Below are 20,126 nucleotides of genomic sequence, written 5' to 3' on the forward strand. Positions count from 1 at the left end.
AAGAACTTACGGTTCTGACTGTCATCAGGCTGGAGCTCTGCAAGATCAGCCTCTTTCTTCTGCAACTCATCATGAACTTCATTCAGCTTTTCCCTATGAATGAAAGGGTGGACTAAGGATTAAGCTCACAAATAATTCTATGCAGTTTTAAGAGCTGAAAGCTGAAACTTGATGGCAGAAGTGCTTAAATTACTATTTTAAGCTCTGGTAATTCTTCTGAATTTAAGTAGAAACATTACTATGTGTTTTTGTAGAACCACTGAAGTTGTGACTCCTGAATTGAGTCTCATTTACCTAAAACTAGGAAAAAATGAACAATTAAACCCCTTCAGCAGGGGTTACTTAGCAGGAAGGAAGCATTCCAGAAGAATGGAATATATTTTGAGCCCAATAACAGTGATGGTTTTAGCAGTCTGTTGTAGAATCAGAACACTTTAAAATGCTGGTGGTGGTTATGACAGTTAAGTGGTACTGGTATTACCAGATCATCATGATCAGAGTAGACAAAACCAGAACCCCAACACTTTGCTCACTTTATGCAGAATTCTCAAACCAGTGGCTTAGAGAAACAAGACAGCCCTACAAAGATTTAAGCAGTTTCTGTGCTACATTTAGCATAAATAAGCTGTTGTTGATGCATGTGCCTTACTTACATGTGTGCTGCCAACTTCTGCTTCAGGTTGCTGGACTATGAAAGGAGAGAGTTAAAATTCAGTTATATTTCAGTATTTCATTCCATGCAACATTAAAGTGCCTTAACAAATCAGCCAAGGATATTTAGCACAGCTAAGTCAAAGCAAATAAATACTAAGGAAACTGCATTTCTGTAACTGCTTTCATATTTTTTTGCATTGCACAGAAATCAATTCCAGCATCCTTTTCTTTAAAGCTCTCCCTCTCATTATACCACTATCGACTGATAAAACTAAATGTAGAAGAGTTACAGTTCCTTAATGAAGGTGAAGGAAAGGAATCACACAAAATATGAGATTTTCAATTTAAATACAGTTGGTGTGGGCTGTTTTTCAGACACACTGAAAAATAAGCTGCACATCTAAACAAAGGACTTGATGTTACACTGAAGGACTTAAAAAAAACCAAACCAAAACAAAAACAAACAACAAAAAACAACAACCAAAAAACAAAACACCAAAAAAAACACACAACACAACAACAAAACAAAGAAAGAAAGAAAACAAAACAAAACAGGTATGTTGTGTTCAAGGCCAAAAAGCCTGAACTTCTACTTACTCCTTCAGTCTTGGATCCCTGCTCCTGCAAAGTCTTTTGCAGATCTTCAATCTGCTGCTGTAATCCCCCAATACGCTCTTCATTCAGCCTTTCAGGAAGAAAAGACCGTTACTGGTTATCTAAATAAATCATAGACAAATTTTTCTGTTTCATGTCTGGATAGTAGTTTTTCAGAGGGCCTACCCAGCAGGACTTAAGCCACAAAGAAACTGATTTTTAGTTTGACTTGAACTTCTCCTGAAACGACCACATGGAGCTTTAATGAACATTTTATAGTGAAATACCTAGAATAATTGTAAGTTTTGAGAGACCTTAATTACCAAGAATTCTCATATTCTAATAAACTGCTTTCAGCATTAACTGTAGAGAAATTTAGACCTTATCCCATGGTCTAACAGTTTGAAGTTCTAGAAACAGAGTTTATATCCATTCTTGGTCTACTTCCAAGAATCATTCAGAACTAAGAAAAATGTCCTAAAAGCAATATCTCATTTATGGCTACAGTGGTGAAAGAAAAGGTACCTGGCTTCCTACGTGGCGCTACACTACAGATACAGGCCACAAGACCACTCTGAAATACCAGAAATCCCTTTTTACTGTTACTGTGTTTAAAGATGTAGTTTCACCTTTTCTCAGTTTCCAGTTCGTTCACTGTCCGGTGCTTCTGCTCCAGCTGTTCCTGAAGCTCTGCAATACGCTCATTTTCTGACCCTTCCTGTTTCAACAGGAGCATCTTATTTTCATGCTGCAGCCGAATAAACATTTCTCTGAATAAAAAACAAAACAAAAAAAAACCAAAAAAAAAAAAAAAAAAAAAAAAAAAAAAAAAAAAAAAAAAAAAAAAAAAAAAAAAAAAAAAAAAAAAAAAAAAAAAAAAAAAAAAAAAAAAAAAAAAAAAAAAACAACACCAAAACAAAAACAAACCAAAACCCAAAGAAAAAAGGCACTGTTAATTCAGAAGGTGAAGAGGAAGAAGTAATATTCCTGTTCACTCTCCCAACCCTAAAGTGTGTAAATCAAGCTCTGCTTGATGATATAATTGGAGTAACAATGCAATTTTTTATTAAAAGTTAATTTAAAATATTGTGACGTTTGCAAATTGTCAGAGATAAGAGCAAAGTTTTAAACTGTCACTCCAAACCCAGTTTTACATTCAGCAATCTGATATGCTTTTAAGAAAGAAATAAATTGTAGTATAGGAAAATAATAATTAACAGCTACATGGGGGTCTGAATAAGCACCATGGAGGCAAAGCAGGAACTGGGGTACAGAGTCATGAACCTTCCCAAAGGCAGCATCAAGCCCCACCCATGAACATTCCAAAACAACCTCTACCTTTTTGTCTCACCTGTATTCCACTGGCAGAATTTCAGCAGCAAGATTCTCATGGCTTTTAACACGAGACCCACCTGAAATCACATGGGAAGTTTAATTTAATACACTCAAAGAAATCTCTAATACAAATAAAAACGCTTCTGAAGGTACAGCAATACCTGTTTGACTCAGGTGATCCTGCTGCATCTGTGAACACCGGAGCTCCTCATTTGTCTCTTTTAATGCATCACACTGCACTATCAGTCTCTAACAAGACAGATTTGAGGTGGAATTAGGTCAAACTGCTCCATTTTAAGAGCAAGTAACAATAATCAGGAATAATACTGACACATGCATATTTTAGGTTGGACTTGATGACCTTGGAGGTCTTTTCCAACCTGGATGCTTCTATGATTCTTTATTATATGTGTATACACACACAATTTTTATGAAGACACTAACTCCAAGAAGATTTTCCTCCAGCAGAGCATTTGAGAGAGATATTAGGTGCTCAAATAAACTCCCTTAGAGAGACTTACCTCTTTTTCTTTGATTAAAGCTTCATGTTTTTCTTCAAGTCTCTTCATTTCAAACGCCAGCTTATCAGCTCTTTTGGATTCTTCAGACAGTTTATTATGAAGCTCTTGGACCTTTTCATAAAAACATTGTATGAATATTGCAAGATGCTACTTCTAAAAGCTATATTAAAACAGTCACTCCTGTCCAGTTCAGCCAAAATAAAACAGCTGGTCCCTCAAGCTTAGGGGAGGGAAGATGGGACAGAAGCCTATGTGCTTTGGGTTTGGTTTTTTTTTTGTTGGTTGGTTTGGAGTTTCTTTTTATATTTAACTCTTTTAATTACTACTGAAATTAAAACAAAACTACAGTTTAAAATACATTTCCATGAAGAAATATAAGAATATAGTCATGTAGTGACAGGACAAGGGGGAATGGGTTCAGATTGTAAAGAGAGAAAATTTAGGTTAGATATATGGAAGAAATTCTTCCCTATCAGGGTGGTGAGGCCCTGGCACAGGTTGCCCAGAGAAGCTGTGGCTGCCCCATCTCTGGATGTGTCCAAGGCCACGCTGCACGAGGCTTGGAGCAACGTGGTCTGGCGGAAGGTGTCCCTGCCCATGGCAGGGGGGTTGAAACTAGGATGATCTTGAAGGCCCCTTCCAACCCAAACCATTCTGTGATTCCATACAAATAATCTCAGTGACAGCTGAACAACCTCTCCCAGAAGAGATTAAAAAAGAAAAGCAAACTATAGACTCTCACATCAGTTGAGAGGGCAAACACAGTTAAGCTTGCCAGTTTAACAAACAGGGAAAACCCCAGAAGTGAATGGCAGCGTATGAAGGAATTTTCACAAATAAGAAATTCTAAGGGGATGACGCAGGTTTAGCCCATGGGCTGTTACATGAAGCTGTTCCCAAGTGTCTGAGGAAAATTTAATGTTTCCAGTATAAATGTGGCCTCACCTGTCGTTTGTAGGTCTCCAGCTGGGCTCGTGCTGCATTGGCTTTCTTCAGCTCATCCTCCAGGCTGACTGTGTTGTGCATGTACATCATGTTGGTCTCCTGCAGCGACTTGACCTGCCTGCGGAAGTCGTTCAGATCCTGCAGCTTCTTCCGATACACTTCCACAGTTGACTCCAGCTTACTTGCCTTGTCTGCAGTAGCCCTTAAAGTATCAACAGGAATTAGAACACAGAGTATGTTTCTTCAAAAACTTACCAAAGCCCAACTCTGCTGTCATGAGCATTCAAGCTATTCTCAAAGAGAGATGCAACACGCTTAGCAGGAGTTACATCCTACTGCTCTATTTTTAAATGCATAATCAATGTAAACTCGCTCATAAAAATTGAAATCAGCACAGGGTTTAAGTGGGAGTAAGAGTGACAGTTGGATGCAAGAAGTACGAGCAAAGGTTAGTGTGTCAAACACCCCTAGGGAATTCTGTGGGGTGCAGTATAAATGCACTACACCCGTGGTAGATAATCATCTCAAAGTGTGGAAAACCACACACGTGTTCTCACTGTGGGATTATACACAATGAGAACATAATTGCACTATGAGAATGATCATTAGCAGATATGACCAAGAATTATCAGCTTATCATTAACCAAAATCCACATATTAAGAAAATACTGGAATCATAAATTTCAAACTAATTTTAATATCTGTGTTTAATATCTGCATTCTCATATCATTAAAAACTGGTACACAAAAATTATGGAAAAAATCTATAGTTAAGATTTGTTTCAGATGTTTTTAAGAACCACTGTAAGTTAAGCCCTTGAAACCACTTTTCTTTCTATGTTTCATTGATACTATTTTATGCATAGCAGACCTGCTTTCACAGTGTGATTTCTTGGGTGGTCTGGTATTTTACACAGTTTATACAAGCTGGAATGTTACCTGAAATTCTCGTGAAGGTTATTTTGTATTTCATCATCATTTTGTTAATGATCTCAGTAACCAAAATCTGGCCTAGAACTCTGACACCAAAATTGTGTCAAAGTTCTAGCTGTATATATGCTTTTCTACATTAGAACTTCAACATCCCATATGAAAAACTTTCCATCCTGTAAGTTCTGTAGTCATTAATTCTGCTTCACAGAGAAATTCCATGTGTTAGTCTTGTCAAACAACAGAGGTTTGCCTGAAACTTCCACTTCATCTCTGCTTTGTCAAAGATCTCACGCAGGTAAGATCTGCAGAAGTAACACCTCAAAAAAATCTTGTTAAATAAAAAGCCTTGGATTTAGTCATTAAATCCTCCTAATATGTGTGTGTGTGAAGCTCCCCCTACTACATACCTAAGAATATCATTCTCATCTTTCAAGGCTCTGGATTCTTCTGCCAGGGAGGTCAGTTCATTGTTTCTATGTTGCAGTTCAATCAGTTGTTTTTCTAGATCTTCACAATGGACACGATAATCATCTTTTGCAGCTTCAAGCCTACCAGATCAAAACCCGGAACTCTGTCAGGAACATTTTGTTATTACACAGTTCTCATTTAGTGCTAGAATTACTAAAAATAAGACCAAGGAAAACCATTAAGTCACCAGAAAAATGGTACTGTAAACATGGAACATTTTACTGTCTACCTGTTAAATCATAATGGATTGTTTACCACAAATCTACCACACCAGTATCAAGGGATCACATGAAAAGTGATTTTCCCCCCACTGTGTACCACAGAAAGATTAATATGGGAAAGAAAAGAGTACAGTAAAGAGATATGATGGTCTTAGGGGGGGTTGGGGTTTGTTTTGTTTACACACAAATCGCTTCAACACTCATTTTCTGCCTTCCTTCCCCGTATTTGAAGTATCAGAGGGCTACGCCAATTACAAAGTAATATTTTTTACAAGTAACAGTGTCTTTTTAAATATAAGGACTGTCTTTACGCTTATACAGCACTAGAAAGCTTTTAATGCAAAAGATATTGAGATGAAAAATCCCAAAAGTGTAGAGAAATTCTCAGGATTTATTAGACAAGTGAGGGATTTTTGAAGGAAATAATTTAATACCTGAAGTTTTCTTCTTGCAATTGTTCCAGCTGCAACTGTGCACTAAAATACTTTTTCGCAACCACAGTATTTGGATCATCAAGAGAGTCGTCTAATTGCTCTAGTCTGTCATTCATAATCTCATTTTCTGACATCAAGCTGTTTTTTTCATCCTGGAGAGCAGCTACCTAGTATGGATAAAACAGCATCAACACTGTAAGACCTGTCCAAAGAACTACAGCAAGGCAGCAGGACGTCACCAAATTAGTTTATGAAAAAGATTGAGCGTTTAGAAATTTTAGAATGTAGCTTTACAGAGCACACTTGAGCATACAGATGCTTTAGTGTATGACAGTTATGAAGCACTGAAGGAAAAGTCCCTCTAAAAAAAAAAAAGAAAAAAAAAAAGACAATTTTTTGTAACTGAAACCATGGTAAAGGCACACAAAGTGATATGGAGAGAAACTGGTACTTCGATTAAAAACACCACGGACGCCGTACAAAAAACTCCAAAACTGGTGCAAAGGTTACTCTCCATCTTGCTCGTACTGGACAATAAGCAGCAGGATGGCATGGCCAGCACACCCAGGGACTGCCGTGCTCAGCAGTGAATGGCTGCGGGTTCGGAAGCGGTTTCAGGCGCCGTAAGCACACACGCAAAAGAAAACCTGGCCAGCTTCAGAGAGAGCATGCACTGGGCAACAGTCAGGTACTGGGTGCTCACAGCTAAGCAAATGAGGATACAACACTTCACTGGAAGTATATTAACAGCCATAAAACGGGGAAGGATTAAGAGGATAGAACCTTTAAAGTTTTTCTAGTGAAAGCTGTTGTGTTAATTTTAACATCCTGTCAAACACAAGAGCACGTAGCATGTGTTAGTCAACTGGCATTTAAACAGGGACAATATGCTTTTTGGGTTATGTTTTCCTGAATCAGAAAGTAAACCTACCTTTCTTATACTCTTGGAAAATATCAAGGAAGACTGAGACCTTACAAGTGAATTTATTAAGAATTAGTTTAAATGAGAAGCGTCAGTCAATATCATGGCTTCAATTAAATAAAATTAAAAAAACATATCATGATATTATGAAACAGAGACAGCCTAGAGTATGCAATATTAAGAAACAATTTGTGATCATAATTTTAAAGTCTATCAGTCAAACAGATATAAAAATCAAAAAGTAATTAATCTACCACTTCATTAGGTGCTGGCTTTCTGGGTTCACTGCTTTTTACAAACCAGATGTCATTTACTATTTACATGCACACATCTGTGAGTAGAGATTGTATCTGAGCCTTGCTCAGCAAAACACTTCATGTTCAAGGTTCAGCCACTCCTTAAGCATGTACAACATTCAGACTTTAGGAATAACGTTAAGACATCTCCCATCTCAGACTTAAAAAAACCTAAAAATCAAACTATGGCACAACTCAGAGCAAGTTTTACATATTTTCTCAGTTGCTTTCTGATAGTTTTCTCTTTTATTATTTCAGCATAACAGAAGTGGTGTCAAAGTCACAGATTATAAAGAGAAATTGTAAACACAGTATTACAGTGTGGTGTCATTAACTCCTGTGTTTATAGTCAGCAGTACCTTTTCCTCAAACACCTTTCACCTGTCCCATACTATGTTATGAGCAACTGGCTTTGCATAACCTATGATTAATTAATTAATAGATAAATCTGGAAAGACAAGTCTGTGGGAGACAGGTGAAAGACTGGGACTTCTCCTGCAGATTCTGTTCACTTTTATATCTCTGTTCCCACAAGGAAGCCTTACTGCTGCCTCAAGAAAAATTAAATATCAATTCCATCATAACACTAAAGCTTCCTGGGCACGGCAACCAGCTCTGAGCCACTTCATATACAAGTATTCAACTTTTTCAGTTGTCACTGCCTGTAAGAGCTGTAAAACTGGCCTCTTCTTTTGTGGGTGTTCATTTTCAGATGCTCACACAGCCGGTACAGCCCTCTGGCTCCCCTAAGAAGCTGCAACCCAAATGTTCTCTTTGTGCAGAGCCAAATTTGAGATGAAGTGCCTTGCCAGATAAAACTCTTTCTATTCTCAGATTATTGTGCCATAAAAGAGGAATCACACTTAAAGGTAACAAATGGATCCTTTTTTTCTTTAAAAAGTTGATTGAAATGCAAATTTCTCTTTATTTTTTATTCTCTCTACTTTTTCTCAAGAGTGACTTGATTAACTGATATATCCATTAAAACCAAAAATAGGCCTATTATTAGTGTGGTTTGGAAATGTCAGCAAGGATCCATTAGTTTCTATTATTTTATCCTGTAGTTCCTCCAAGTTACAATTGTGCATGAGAAAAAGTTAGCAAATTTTAGATAAATTTCAAAATTTAGTCATTCATCAACTCCTATTCAAGCAGCATCATTTTCCCGTGATTAAATCTAATGACCGATTATTACATGAAGTGGACTTTTTGGACACAGTACAAAAGACTAGAGGAAGCAGTGATTAAAAATGAAAAGGGCAATTTTTACAACCATGAGAACATTGTTTAACACTACCTGCTACTAAAGGTAAACAAAGCTAAGAGATAAAGAACCTCTGAGGTAACAGCTGGCACAGGACCTCAGCCTACACTTTCATTGGAAAATGTTCCTCAGTAATTGCATTTTGGAGTACAGTGATTGCTTTTCCCTCAAGAATTCTCACAGAAATTTAAATAATGCAAAATTCACTCTGCCTTTCAATTCTGCATCTTAATAGCAGTACCATTACATATTAAAGAAACAAGCAACTTGCTGTTTCTTACCTGCAAGTCAAGCTCTTGACATCTTTGTGCCAACTCTTCTTTTTCTGCCAGTGCTTCCTGAAGATCCTCCAAGGCTCTTTTAAGCTTTCAAAAAGTAAGACAGTCAATCACTGTGGCCCATATCCAAAGTACTCCCAGTTGTAGTTTACAAAACAACTTAACTGCTTATATGAACAGTTTAAGAAGGATGTCAAGTGCACACACTGACACAGAAACCTATATATACACTGTTACATCAGGATCCCTGCTCATTCCTCTTGTCTTCTCAATGACTGCCACATGTAACAAGTAAATTATTGAAACACAGCAAACACAGCAACTTGGGCTAAAGGCATAACAAAACAAAATACAGGAGCATTCATGTGGTCACAATTTCAAAATCCCTGCCTGTTAAAAAAATGCCTGCCCTTCATCTTAGAAAAGAAATATTGATGCTCCTTTATGAGCAGCTACTTGTAAAGACAAGTTTCATTTTATATGTAACTTGTAGTGTTAAGGTTATCAAGACTTTTCATGACCCCTCAAAAATAACCTGAAGGGTTCAGGCTGGCATGGCTGAGCCTTGATGTACCCTCACCCCTTCTGGCACTGACCAGTTTTACCCCACCCAGGAAGATGACACAGCAGGCAATGATTTTTTAGAAGAAGCTATAGAAAAGCAGATAACTTTTTATTTAATTAGCACTGAAAAACAACTTCACTTTAGGGATGGAAAGAAACCAACTTATTGTTCAGGCTTGACCTACAACAGTAACAAGTATTAGGCAGTTACCTGCTGTTCCATTTCATTTGATGCATCACAGGTGAAAGGACTCGTTACTTCCTTGCTCATGAGCTACAGGAAAAGGCCACAAGAAAAAAAGGTTAAGTTAGAGGTTAAATATCTGTAAATTCACTGCCTACTGAGTACCAATTGTATTTTCCACTATATCACTGCATTCCTTCAATGTCAAAGTAGACTAATAGTAATAAAACCAATCTCATGACTGGTAAAGGATTTTAACAAATCTAGAATAAGATGTCTTTTTTTACCTATCCCTCCCTTCCCCCCTCAAAAAAAAAAAAAAACAACAACAAGTTGGCAGTAATATCTTATTGGATGGATCTGTGATCTGCTGAAGTTATTTCTATTCCTCAATCAAGTTAAAATGGAGTGAACCAGAGAAGAGGATTTCAGTCAATTAAATTAACTGTTATCACACTTCTTTGTGCCCCATTAATTGCCACTAAGCAAACAATAGGAACATTAACACTGCTCTCACTGATCTCCAGTACAAAGAGGTACACAGTTTATCTGTCAACAATTACTCAGGAATTACTGTATTATTTCTAGACCTTCTTCAGAAAGTTTAGTTAATCAGAAGACAACAAACAAGAGGTTTATGGATTTCTTTCTACCAATAGGACCCCTGCAGCTTTAAAGACTATCCAGTCAATTTAAATCTGAGGTTTAAAGCCTATTACCAACTCCACTCATATCCTGATGAGGTTGCAGTTACACACACCACCTCTTCTTCGAAGTCAGTATTTAGTTTTTGCCTCTCTCCATACTCTGCTTCAGTCCTTAAGCTTACGAATGTGAGTGACTGCAGAGCTAAGCCATGAGTTGGATCTCCAAGATGATCCAATTAAGAACAAATTACAGCAAGAGGAGGAGCACACCATGACAAGAATGGAAGAGATGCAGCTGCAAGCTTGTAAGTCAGAGGCTGGAATGGTCCTTCCATAACAATGCAGCCTCACAGACACAATCAACTTAATTCTGGGACCAAGACTATAACACTGGGACATTTCAGAACCTGACTCCAGTACAATCAGTGGTTGGGAACTATATACATTGCCTGTGTGGAATAAAAAATCTTAAGTATTTGTTGTATGTTTGGGTACAGGAGACTAAAATCAAAACCCCCTGGTTGGAATCTGGGGCCTCTTGGTCCTGAACATCCCAAATGATTTAGGAAAGTACTTACACTCTTCCCTGTAAATCCTTTCATTCAAGCAAAGGTCAAAGATAACAAATAGACATTTGGACTTCTCAACTGACATCATTAGGCTGTGAACTGTTACCTACCTCTTGAATGGCTGTCATGACAACATGCTGAACAGACTCTTCAAGGGTCATGATATTTTGTATGTGTTCTGTGAAAAACAATTTGCAGTGACTCATGACCACGTTCATCTTAACAGCTTGAGTAACATGATAAACTGGGTGCAGAAAGATCCAGAAGAAACTATTATCCATAAAGCCCCTTCAGAACAGGTAGTGGTCTTTTCATAGAGGACTAGTGTTAGCCAACAGCATTATTATCCAGTAACATGGCATAAACACATGAGATTATAAACTCTTAACTGGAAAAATGAATACTCTGCATAACAGAGTAAGGAGCAGTGCCATCAGAGCACGGAGCACTGGCTCGGGTATGGGGAGAGAAAATAACCAATTCAATTTTGAGCCAAGAGGCAGTTCCTAATGTAAGTTTTGATTTAATTTGTTAGATTTGCATTTGAATAGTAAATGTTAGGTCTTGGTACATATTTTAATAAGTACAAGTAATCCTCAAACGCTTCAGATTATTTTTTTTAAACCTAGTTGAACAAAGTTTTGAGTTTTATCCAAAGAAGTTTTCCGCAGATTTCCTTTTAAGTGAACTCCAGTTTCAGAATAGGCACGTAATGTATTAAGAATAGAGACTTTCTGACACATAAGAAAAAAGTTTCTACATCTCTTCCACCTTAGCAATTACTTGTCAAAGTCTGCTGATTGTCGAACAGGTTAAGGTAGTGCCTACCTTGTTTTCTCTCACAGTTGACTGCACAACCTAAAATAAGCTGCAGAAGCCTGCCCAGTTCAGTGGGATCTGAGTTCTCAGATATCTGATTTAGGTCTGGAATAAGCTCTTCTGAAATCTGCTGACCCAAGAACTGGAAAAAAAAAAAAAATTAAGAGAGAAAGCAGACTCCCACTTTTGTACAACATAAAGATCTGGTATCACGTAAGAAATCTGGACTCAGGGAGCCATGCAAAGAAAATGATCCAGGAGGATTTGTGCCTTGGCTCTCAGCTTCCAAGTGAATATCATAAAACCTAGACTGGGGTTGCTGAGTCTGTTCTGTTGTGTACAAAAGGATTAAAGCTTCTGTAGACTAGAGCAAACATGAATGCACAGACTAAAGTCAACAGGATTCTACAGCTCAGCCCTTATGACATTTACCTGGGCACAGACATGGTTTCCAGATTACACTCCAGGAGTTTCATTTAAAATACATCTGCTCAAATTAATTTTATATTCACTCAGACCTCCCACTTAGCAGATAATCAACATACACTTTCTGCCAAAAAAGTCCTCAAGATAAATTCATTTTCCAAGAAAAAAAAAGCTTGGTGAAGCAATAATCCATACCTCATGGTAGTAGTCCATAATTCCTTGCAGTATCTTCTTCAGGTTACTGGACTAATTGTTGTGCATGAAAGACAAGGTTACAAATTTAAATTAAAATTTTTCATTTTGATGAAATATCCCAACAGAAAATCCCCACACAACAATGCTGGGAGGCACTTAAAACTATCAACAGACAGTTCAGGTTCATTTAAAATAGGCTTGGAAAGCCTGAGCTTAATTCTCTAGGTTTTGGACTGCTAGATCTCAGGACAGCCACAACATCCAACCCCATAAATTTCACTGTCTTCAGTTTCAAATACCTTTATTCTCCAGTTGTCACCAACATCATCTTTAATGCGATTTAGCCAAGAGGCATCAAACCAAGCAACATCTCTGAAACAAAATTAAATGATTATTTGATAAGCACAGACTTAAATAAGACAGCAAATCCCCAGCATGAAATCATCAGGTGTTGAACTACAGTGTCTAATGAGGCATGAATTCCTGGAGATTGCAAGGTAAACTTATGTTATAGGAAATTCCCAAACTGCTGGCTGCATTAAGACACCTTCCAGGTCTGGGAGAATTTCCATGTGTGCTTGAGCTAGGAACAGCTGGAACATTAGGATGTGTAGATCTTTGCCATGCTGAATTTTTATACCCGATAAAGTGATCGGAATGATGATCCCCTTTTGACTAGTGCTGATATTAAGTGTGGTAACTATTCCTGCAGATTGGACTTTCTAACATTCACTACAAATTGCCAAAGACACTTACTAAGAAAACAGTTTGAACTACTGGCATTTTGTATTTTTTGTGTCTTTGGTTTCCCAGGGCAGAAGTCTTTTCACTTTGCCAGCATAAATAAAGATGAGTTGCTGCAGGAGGTGTTTATACACACCGAGCTGCCAACCAGTACAATCACAGCATATTTAACAATATATTAACTTTCACAACATACAGTTTATTCACTGGTCTCAAAGCACCTAATGAAGGACAATTATTATCCCAACTTGCACGTGAACCAGCTTGGCTGTACAGAGGTCTGACCAGAGCCTGTGGCAACCCAGTACCCCAAACACATGGGAAGCAATCCTCAGCAAATCCTAAATCAATTTTTGCCATGTTCCAGGAAAAATAATATTTCTGTCTTTATACACCACCTTTTAAATCTTAACAAGCAGACAGGAGGGCTTCCAAGCTCAGGAGGGGATTTTTGGGCGGTGGGAGTTTGTCCTGGTGGTTGAGTAACTTCTTAATAACCAAAATTACAATTTGAGCAGGAGATGGTAATGCAGACTTCTCTTTAACTATCTAATCCAACAACAAGTGTTGATGGGAAAAGTGAAAAAGATCATGTCATTCTTGCCTATTTATTCTTAAGTATGAATTTATTACTGCAGTATAAATATATATTTTTATATAAAAACATACACATATATATATATTCTCATCACCTTCTCCATTATGTTACTATTGAACCGTTACATCATCACCAAAACAGCAATACAAAGGCATATTCTGTCTTCTGCTATAAACTGCCCACTCCGAGTTTCTGCCTACTTTAAAAGCAACTACCTGTGTCAGACACAAAAACCTCAAGGAATTAAATACCTCTTCTTCAAACTGGAGAATCAACTTACATTTGGTGAAGCACCTGTGCCATGGCAACCCCATTAGTCAGGTCCTGAACATCTCTGCAAGGCGCAGCAGTATTGAAGGTCTGCAGCTAAAGCAGGGAAAAACACCGTGTTTCTCATTCAGCAGACAAAAGGACAGGAGATTAGTTATCACTTTCCTTTTCATCTTTAACTTAAAGATGCCTTTTCACTTGAGGCAGCTGAAATCCTTTTTGGACTACGCAGTTTTTAAGCCAACCCAATTATCTCGGCACTTATGACTGTTATAACTAGTAGCTTAAAAAGTTAGTACAACCACCCACGCTTTGCTTTTTCATGCCTTTTTCAGACCTTCTATTGTAGATCAAATTATGGAATGATAACTTGGGAAGCTACAGTTGTATTTATCCATCCCTCCAATTATGTTACAGTGCTTAGTTCTGGCCATAACTACCTAAACCAAAAATGGCATTAGAATAAGGTATGAAATTTGTGGGCAAAAAAAAAAAAACCTCCAGTCTTTTACTACAAGAACTTAGTAATAGAAGTAGGATGGGATTACCTCAATGTTAAAAATGTTTCTCCATTTTAGATATTTTGGGGGTTTTTTAAGCTATCCCTAAGACTATAACTAACATTTTGACAGAATTAGCTGTATATTTAGAGCTGCAATATTTTATTCCTCCACAGTCCATCACCTCAGAACTAACTATTCTAGGTGAGGGAGCCACTTCCATACACATGTCAGTTCACCACAGGAAAAAAAGAACCTTCTTTACTACTACGAATGAAATAGAAAGTTTGCAGTTAGTACTGCTAAAAGATGTGTATGTGAAATGGAACTGGAGCAAGTACAGGTCCTTATAATCTCTGTCCACTGCAGAAATTGTAAATGTAATAGGTTTAAGAAGTCAGTGTCCTGAATTATCTTTCATCTGCGAGAGGGCTTTCCCAAACGTTCTGTGAAACACAAGCTTCTTCAGAACACACTGGTGAATGACCTTGTGTTTGGGAATTGGAGCTACTCAGACCAGAGTGATGGAAAAGCAGTTTCACAGCTGTGAGAATTTGAGGCAGTTTTTGTCCAGTCTGTGTTTACAAAGAGTGACCACAACTCTGAATATTTGCTTGCTTCAAAAACAGCCAAATCAAGCCAAGAGAAAAATACGCAGAGCAAGGGTTTGTTTTTATTATTTTTTTTCTCCATTTGTTTTTCAATTGAAAAAGCAGATAAAAATCTTGCATTACGGGAAGTGAGAAGTCAGTAATCCCTTGCAGGTTACATAAAAGATTAAGTGGAACACCACAACCCAAAGCTGCTGTGACTGACAGCCCTGGTTTCTCTTACTCCAGCAGCCTCCACACCAACACAGGCACGGGCACCACTACGAGCCAAGGCTGAGCTTCCCAGAACCCCCAGAATTCCCAGCACAGGATTGTGATGCTGCCCCGTGGATACACCCCGCTGTAAACCAAGGAAATTGCTAAGCACAGGTACCAGCATTTCTCCTGAGCCTGTTAAGCAAAGCCTCAGAAAAGCCCACGACAGGCGACGCTGCTTTATGCAGAATCTCCCAGAATAGAAGCAGCTAATTAAAATTAATTATAAAGCAGGACTGACAGTCTGTTTCTTTATATATTTAAAAGTCACATAAGGGCCTAGAAATAATATGAGAGCAGAAGTATTAATTACGGGTTCTCCAAACCTCATGCCAGCCCAATCATTTCCTCAAAATGGATTTTTAATGTTCTCGCAAACCCCATGAAAGCAGCAGGCATGGGGAGGAGGTTGGCAGAAGCAGCCACAGACTTCAGGGCTGTAGCAGTGCTCTATTTTTTTTAGTTTTACTAAATATAGCTTCAAGGACGTGCTACTCACACTGAAAACCATTTTGTGAGTTCCAGCCCAAATGCACCCTGCCACTACAGGAGAAGCAAGTGTTCTTCTCTCAGACACACAGGCACTAGGCTCAAATTAGACAGCTGAAAAGTGAATTTTGTAGCTCCACCACCAAACACCTGCAGATGAAACAAGTGTTCACAGTGCCCAGCGGGAATCATCCTCTCCACCTGGGGAAGGTGTGCCCTCAATGTCACCTGAACAATGTAGGGCTGAGTTTCTCCATTTCATATCCAGATTTTACACACTGGGGATTACAAAGCAATCAGTTTTTCAAGTAGCAACAAACATTCCCATTCTTAACCCCACAATATTGACAGAATAAACTCGGACACTGGACAGAGTTTACATCACCAACGATGCCAGTGCCATCACTGCACCTACTGCTATTACTCTTTTCCCTCCACTTCTACACACAATGAAAAAATACTAATGTTTACTGACTTAGAAAATTGTTTCTGCAACAAACTTGTAAGTTCCATCTCAGCAGGTATTACCCAAGTCAATTTTTCATGGATACTCATAAACATTTCCCCCAAAATTCAATTTATCTGCATTTTGTTTTTCCTGCATCATCCTCAGAATTTCAAATTCAATGACACCTGGGTTGCAAAAACAACAGATAGTGTCTTTATTTAAATTCTCTCATTTTTCTCTGGACAATGCACATTTTCTAATATAGAATTTGGTAAAATGAAAATAGAAAAATACACTCTCTGGCAGTCGAACACAGAAAATCATAAGCATCTGTTTGCTTTATTAATGAGTAAAGAAACTGAAAAACCCTTAGAATCACAGAGCTCGCTCTCTCTCCAGCACTTCATTCTCACTCCCTATACCACATTTCTCCCTATTACTCACACTGAAGTTCAACTTGTGAAAGGATGTTTGAAACACATCTTAGTGTTAACAATCAGTTTCTATAAAGTTGTTAACTAGGTCCGAGAAAGGGGGTGCTAAATCTAAAAACATCACCACAATGCATCTGCTGAGGGTTGTATAAAAAACCTGAACAAGGGGCTGGATGTTCCTTTACACTGACACAAAGCTCAGCTTAAGGCCAGATAAAGTGCCATTTACATTCCCTTAAAGATTCAAGATGTAATTACAGCTATGCACTGTGAGGAGACTAGAAACGAGAATTAGGCTTAAAATATTTTAAGCCGGAATTATAAAAATTATAAAGGAGTTCAGCACTGCTGAATTAAGGGTTTTAAGAAAGAATTCAGGAATGTAGTGATTTATTTTGCAACTGAGTCATGATGGAATTATTCTTACATGATTACTGAGAGGAAAAGGCAAAGTTAAAGAGCACAGAACAGAGAAAGAGTAACCCAGGTCCACAGAGGTAAGCATAAGACAACCAAAATTCTACAGACCAACAAAAGCTTGGAATGTCACTAGTAGGAAAACGGAAGGAGAAAAAGAAAGAAGGAAATTGTTTTTCAGTGATTTATTACCAACTTTAACTCCTCAAAACTTCTGTGCTGCCATGCAGAAATTAAGAACACCACCTACTCTGGTAGCTGCTGCTACCACTTCTGCCAATTTCATTCTTGGATTTCCTAAAAGTTTCCAAAACACTCCCTTCTTTCCATGATTTACAGCTCACAGAGGCAAAGCACCTGCTATTTCTAGAGAAACCCTTCGCACGGGTAATTGTGGCCTCCCCTGCCAGGGTGTCACACAGCATTTCTATCGCGCAGAGCTCACTCTCACCAAAAACACTGCACCTGCAAGACCACATTTACAGACAAGGTCACGGAAGGAGCTTGGAAATAAAGATAAAGAGGAAGCAATGACTGATGATTTTAACAAACACGGTTGTCCTCGGTGACCTTAAAAGCCTTTTTCAACGTGAATGATTCCACAACTCTAAACCGGTGCTTCTGGCCCAGGTAACACCCCACACCCAGGTGTGGTGCGCCTGACTAATACACGCTTTAACCAGCTGCTGTGAAACGCCCTGAGGCTTCTGCGCCCGCCAATTCAAATTAATTGCATTTATTTTTATTATTATAAATCACTGAGCAGTTTCCACACTGAAGCCACCGCTGGAGAACCACTACTGGGCCCAGGGGATATTTCAGCCACCACATCCACATCCCGCGGGTGCTGCGGGAACCTTCTGCGGGCTCTGAGCTCAATGTCCCGGGCAGCCCCACGGCCTGCCCGACCCTCGGCCGGGGACGGAGGGATGGACGAGACGGCTGGAACTCGCCCCCACCGGCTGCGCCTCCTCGCTGCCCCCGCGGGCTCCCCAGAGGCGGCAGCTCCCCCGCGCCACTCACCCAGAGGATGAGGCTGTCGCACAGCAGCGGGTCCGCCGGTTTGGGCTCCATCGCGGCACAGCCACGTCCCCCTCGCTCTGGGGCCGCCCCCGCTCGGCGGCTCCGGCCCCCGCTCCGCTCCGCCCGCGCGCCCGCGCGGGAGGCGGGGCTGGCGCCAGCGTCGACCAATCAGCGCCCGCGCCTGCCGGGAGTGACAGCAAACCTCACCAATCATGGAGGAGGAGGGGTGTGTTCGAGCCAATCACAGTGAGACCCGTTAGGGCGGGGATCCCCTCACGGCCGCACCGCTTCCCTCAGAGGGACAGGGGCCGAGGGAGGGTCGCGTCGCCCGCCCCGGGGTGATGCGTGGGCGAAGCGGGATTGTGTCACTCCCTCCACGGAGTGAACTAATGGGCCGCGACTCAGCGAGTGCAGCCCCCGCGCTACCCCCGCCGGCTCGGGAGGCGCCGCTCCGTCACAACATGGCGGGTGCTGCTGCCTCACAGCCCGCCGGCGGTGCCGCGGGTTGGGCGCCCCGGGGAGATCGCGGGTGGAGAGCTGCTGGTGTGGTGCAGAATTACCTGTGCTTAAGGTGCAGGTAGGTCAGTGTACATGTACCCGCCACACGCGTTCATTTCAGAGCTTTTTTCTTAAAAACAGCTAAATTTTTAAAAAATTTTTAAACGAGGCAAAAATACCAGTCCATCTCCTGGGGAGGAAGCGCTGAAGCACAGGGGTGAGGAGCTACTGCTTTTACCTTTCTGGACGTGGGACCTCTTGCCCCCACCGAACGGGACGGATTGAGAAGGGCTACAGCAGTTTAACCTTTCTTAATTTATATTGTCATCTATGCCTGCCTGCTCAGCACGTCACACACCACCACACAGGCACCACGCTCTTCTTTGCATCTTAAGTAGTTCAAGACATGAGAGCTAAAACGTAGAAGTACTTTGATGTTTGATCTTTGTTTCAATGAAAAAAAAAAAAGGAACCACCAACATTTGTTCATTCTCTTTACTATATTTGTTTCAGAGGAAAAGCTTACCTTTTTTGACCAGATCTTGTGGATGACTGATTCAGGATTCTGTCTTCTATAGCACCCTGCCCCAGACACCAGAGAAAAATCTCAGTACCTTACACTAAAACAATGGGATTATTCTGACCCTTTCCTGTTTCAGCAAAAGAACTTATTTCTATCTCCTCTATTACTCCTTTATTTGAACCATTATTTTTTGTTGGCTGATTCTGTTTTATAAAGGTTCTTACATTGCCTGTTAGTACTGGAATGTGCAGAATGGCATTAAACACATCACTGTTTAGGGCAGCCTAAGAGTACACTAAACATCTTGAGTAATAACTGTTACAAGCATCATATCTTCCTTTTTAGCCACTCTTCAAGATACATAATTTTCTGTTACTGATTCTACTTTACGTTGCAGGGATGGAAATTGGTGGTGATGACATGGACAGTATTTACATGACTATTTCCCTCAAAGTGCTGTCCAGAATTGATAAAGGCTCAAGAGTGGACTTTGATTTCTGGAAACACTATAACTGTTTCCTTCACCAAAGGTTCTTAAAGAGACTTGGTTGCCATGGAAGATTAAAGTAAATCCTTATTCAAAATAGAATAAGGAATAAAAGGTTTTTACAGTAAAATTCCACAGCGTTCTGTGCTGGGATTTGTACTGTTGAGCATGCTCATTTTAGTTTTTTAGTATTTTTGCTCTTTTATAATTTCTACTACCTTTTGCTTATTTTAGACCTCTTTATTGTTTTACAGGTTCTATAATTTGATGTCCTTTCCCTCTCAGGCAGTGTCACATCCTAATGTCAGTCGCTTCCTGCCATCGTAAAGCCCAGGAAGCCAGTGAGGGTGAGGCCCAGCGACGTAACCAGGGTCAGGTATAGTCCCATGACCACCAGGCAGGTGCACAGTGACGAGGCAGCTCTGAGGCCAAGCTAAGAATTCAGTCCACAGGGCACAGTCCATGTCCATGGGGTCCCTGGACAGCTGCCAAGCTGGGAATTCATTCCTCAGGGCACAGTCCACATCCATGGGGTCCCTGGACAGGCACAGGCATGAGGG

General features: G+C 39.8%; 2 protein-coding genes across 7 annotated transcripts in view; one reads left to right on the forward strand and one right to left on the reverse strand.

The window, feature by feature from the left end:
• HOOK1 (hook microtubule tethering protein 1) overlaps nucleotides 1-18,182 on the reverse strand; it is a 22,842-nt gene extending 4,660 nt beyond the window's left edge. For 2 of the 5 annotated variants that reach the window (XM_027879024.1, XM_027879027.1), the window contains exons 1-14: nucleotides 18,059-18,182; nucleotides 13,892-13,977; nucleotides 12,569-12,641; nucleotides 12,270-12,320; nucleotides 11,658-11,790; nucleotides 10,940-11,007; nucleotides 9,641-9,703; nucleotides 8,869-8,952; nucleotides 6,106-6,272; nucleotides 5,390-5,530; nucleotides 4,050-4,251; nucleotides 3,105-3,215; nucleotides 2,745-2,832; nucleotides 2,600-2,660 (exon numbers count right to left, since the gene is read on the reverse strand). In XM_027879024.1, coding sequence (XP_027734825.1) covers nucleotides 2,600-2,660; nucleotides 2,745-2,832; nucleotides 3,105-3,215; nucleotides 4,050-4,251; nucleotides 5,390-5,530; nucleotides 6,106-6,272; nucleotides 8,869-8,952; nucleotides 9,641-9,703; nucleotides 10,940-11,007; nucleotides 11,658-11,790; nucleotides 12,270-12,320; nucleotides 12,569-12,641; nucleotides 13,892-13,977; nucleotides 18,059-18,109 — 1,379 coding nt within the window. In that variant the 5' untranslated portion in view covers nucleotides 18,110-18,182. Of the gene's footprint in view, nucleotides 1-10; nucleotides 94-522; nucleotides 529-653; nucleotides 689-978; nucleotides 1,094-1,201; nucleotides 1,340-1,877; nucleotides 2,019-2,599; nucleotides 2,661-2,744; nucleotides 2,833-3,104; nucleotides 3,216-4,049; nucleotides 4,252-5,389; nucleotides 5,531-6,105; nucleotides 6,273-8,868; nucleotides 8,953-9,640; nucleotides 9,704-10,939; nucleotides 11,008-11,657; nucleotides 11,791-12,269; nucleotides 12,321-12,568; nucleotides 12,642-13,891; nucleotides 13,978-18,058 lie in introns of those variants that run through there. The other 3 variants (XM_027879025.1, XM_027879028.1, XM_027879026.1) reach the window with 3 other exon arrangements.
• A 171-nt stretch (nucleotides 18,183-18,353) lies between these two features.
• LOC114055177 (xylosyltransferase 2-like) lies at nucleotides 18,354-19,993 on the forward strand. Of its 2 annotated transcripts, none has more exons than XM_027879037.1 (2): nucleotides 18,354-18,635; nucleotides 19,821-19,993. In XM_027879037.1, the coding sequence occupies exons 1-2, from the start codon at nucleotides 18,400-18,402 to the stop codon at nucleotides 19,891-19,893; spliced, it is 309 nt and encodes a 102-aa protein (XP_027734838.1). In that variant the 5' UTR covers nucleotides 18,354-18,399; the 3' UTR covers nucleotides 19,894-19,993. The 2 variants fall into 2 exon arrangements, with proteins under 2 accessions (XP_027734838.1, XP_027734839.1); XM_027879038.1 differs by lacking the exon at nucleotides 19,821-19,993 and adding an exon at nucleotides 19,477-19,583.
• The last annotated feature ends 133 nt before the right edge of the window (nucleotides 19,994-20,126 follow it).

This window comes from Empidonax traillii, unplaced genomic scaffold (assembly GCF_003031625.1).
Source record: "Empidonax traillii isolate 1590-97213 ecotype Southwest subspecies unplaced genomic scaffold, ASM303162v1 scaffold50:size1795014, whole genome shotgun sequence".
NCBI lineage: Eukaryota > Metazoa > Chordata > Aves > Passeriformes > Tyrannidae > Empidonax > Empidonax traillii.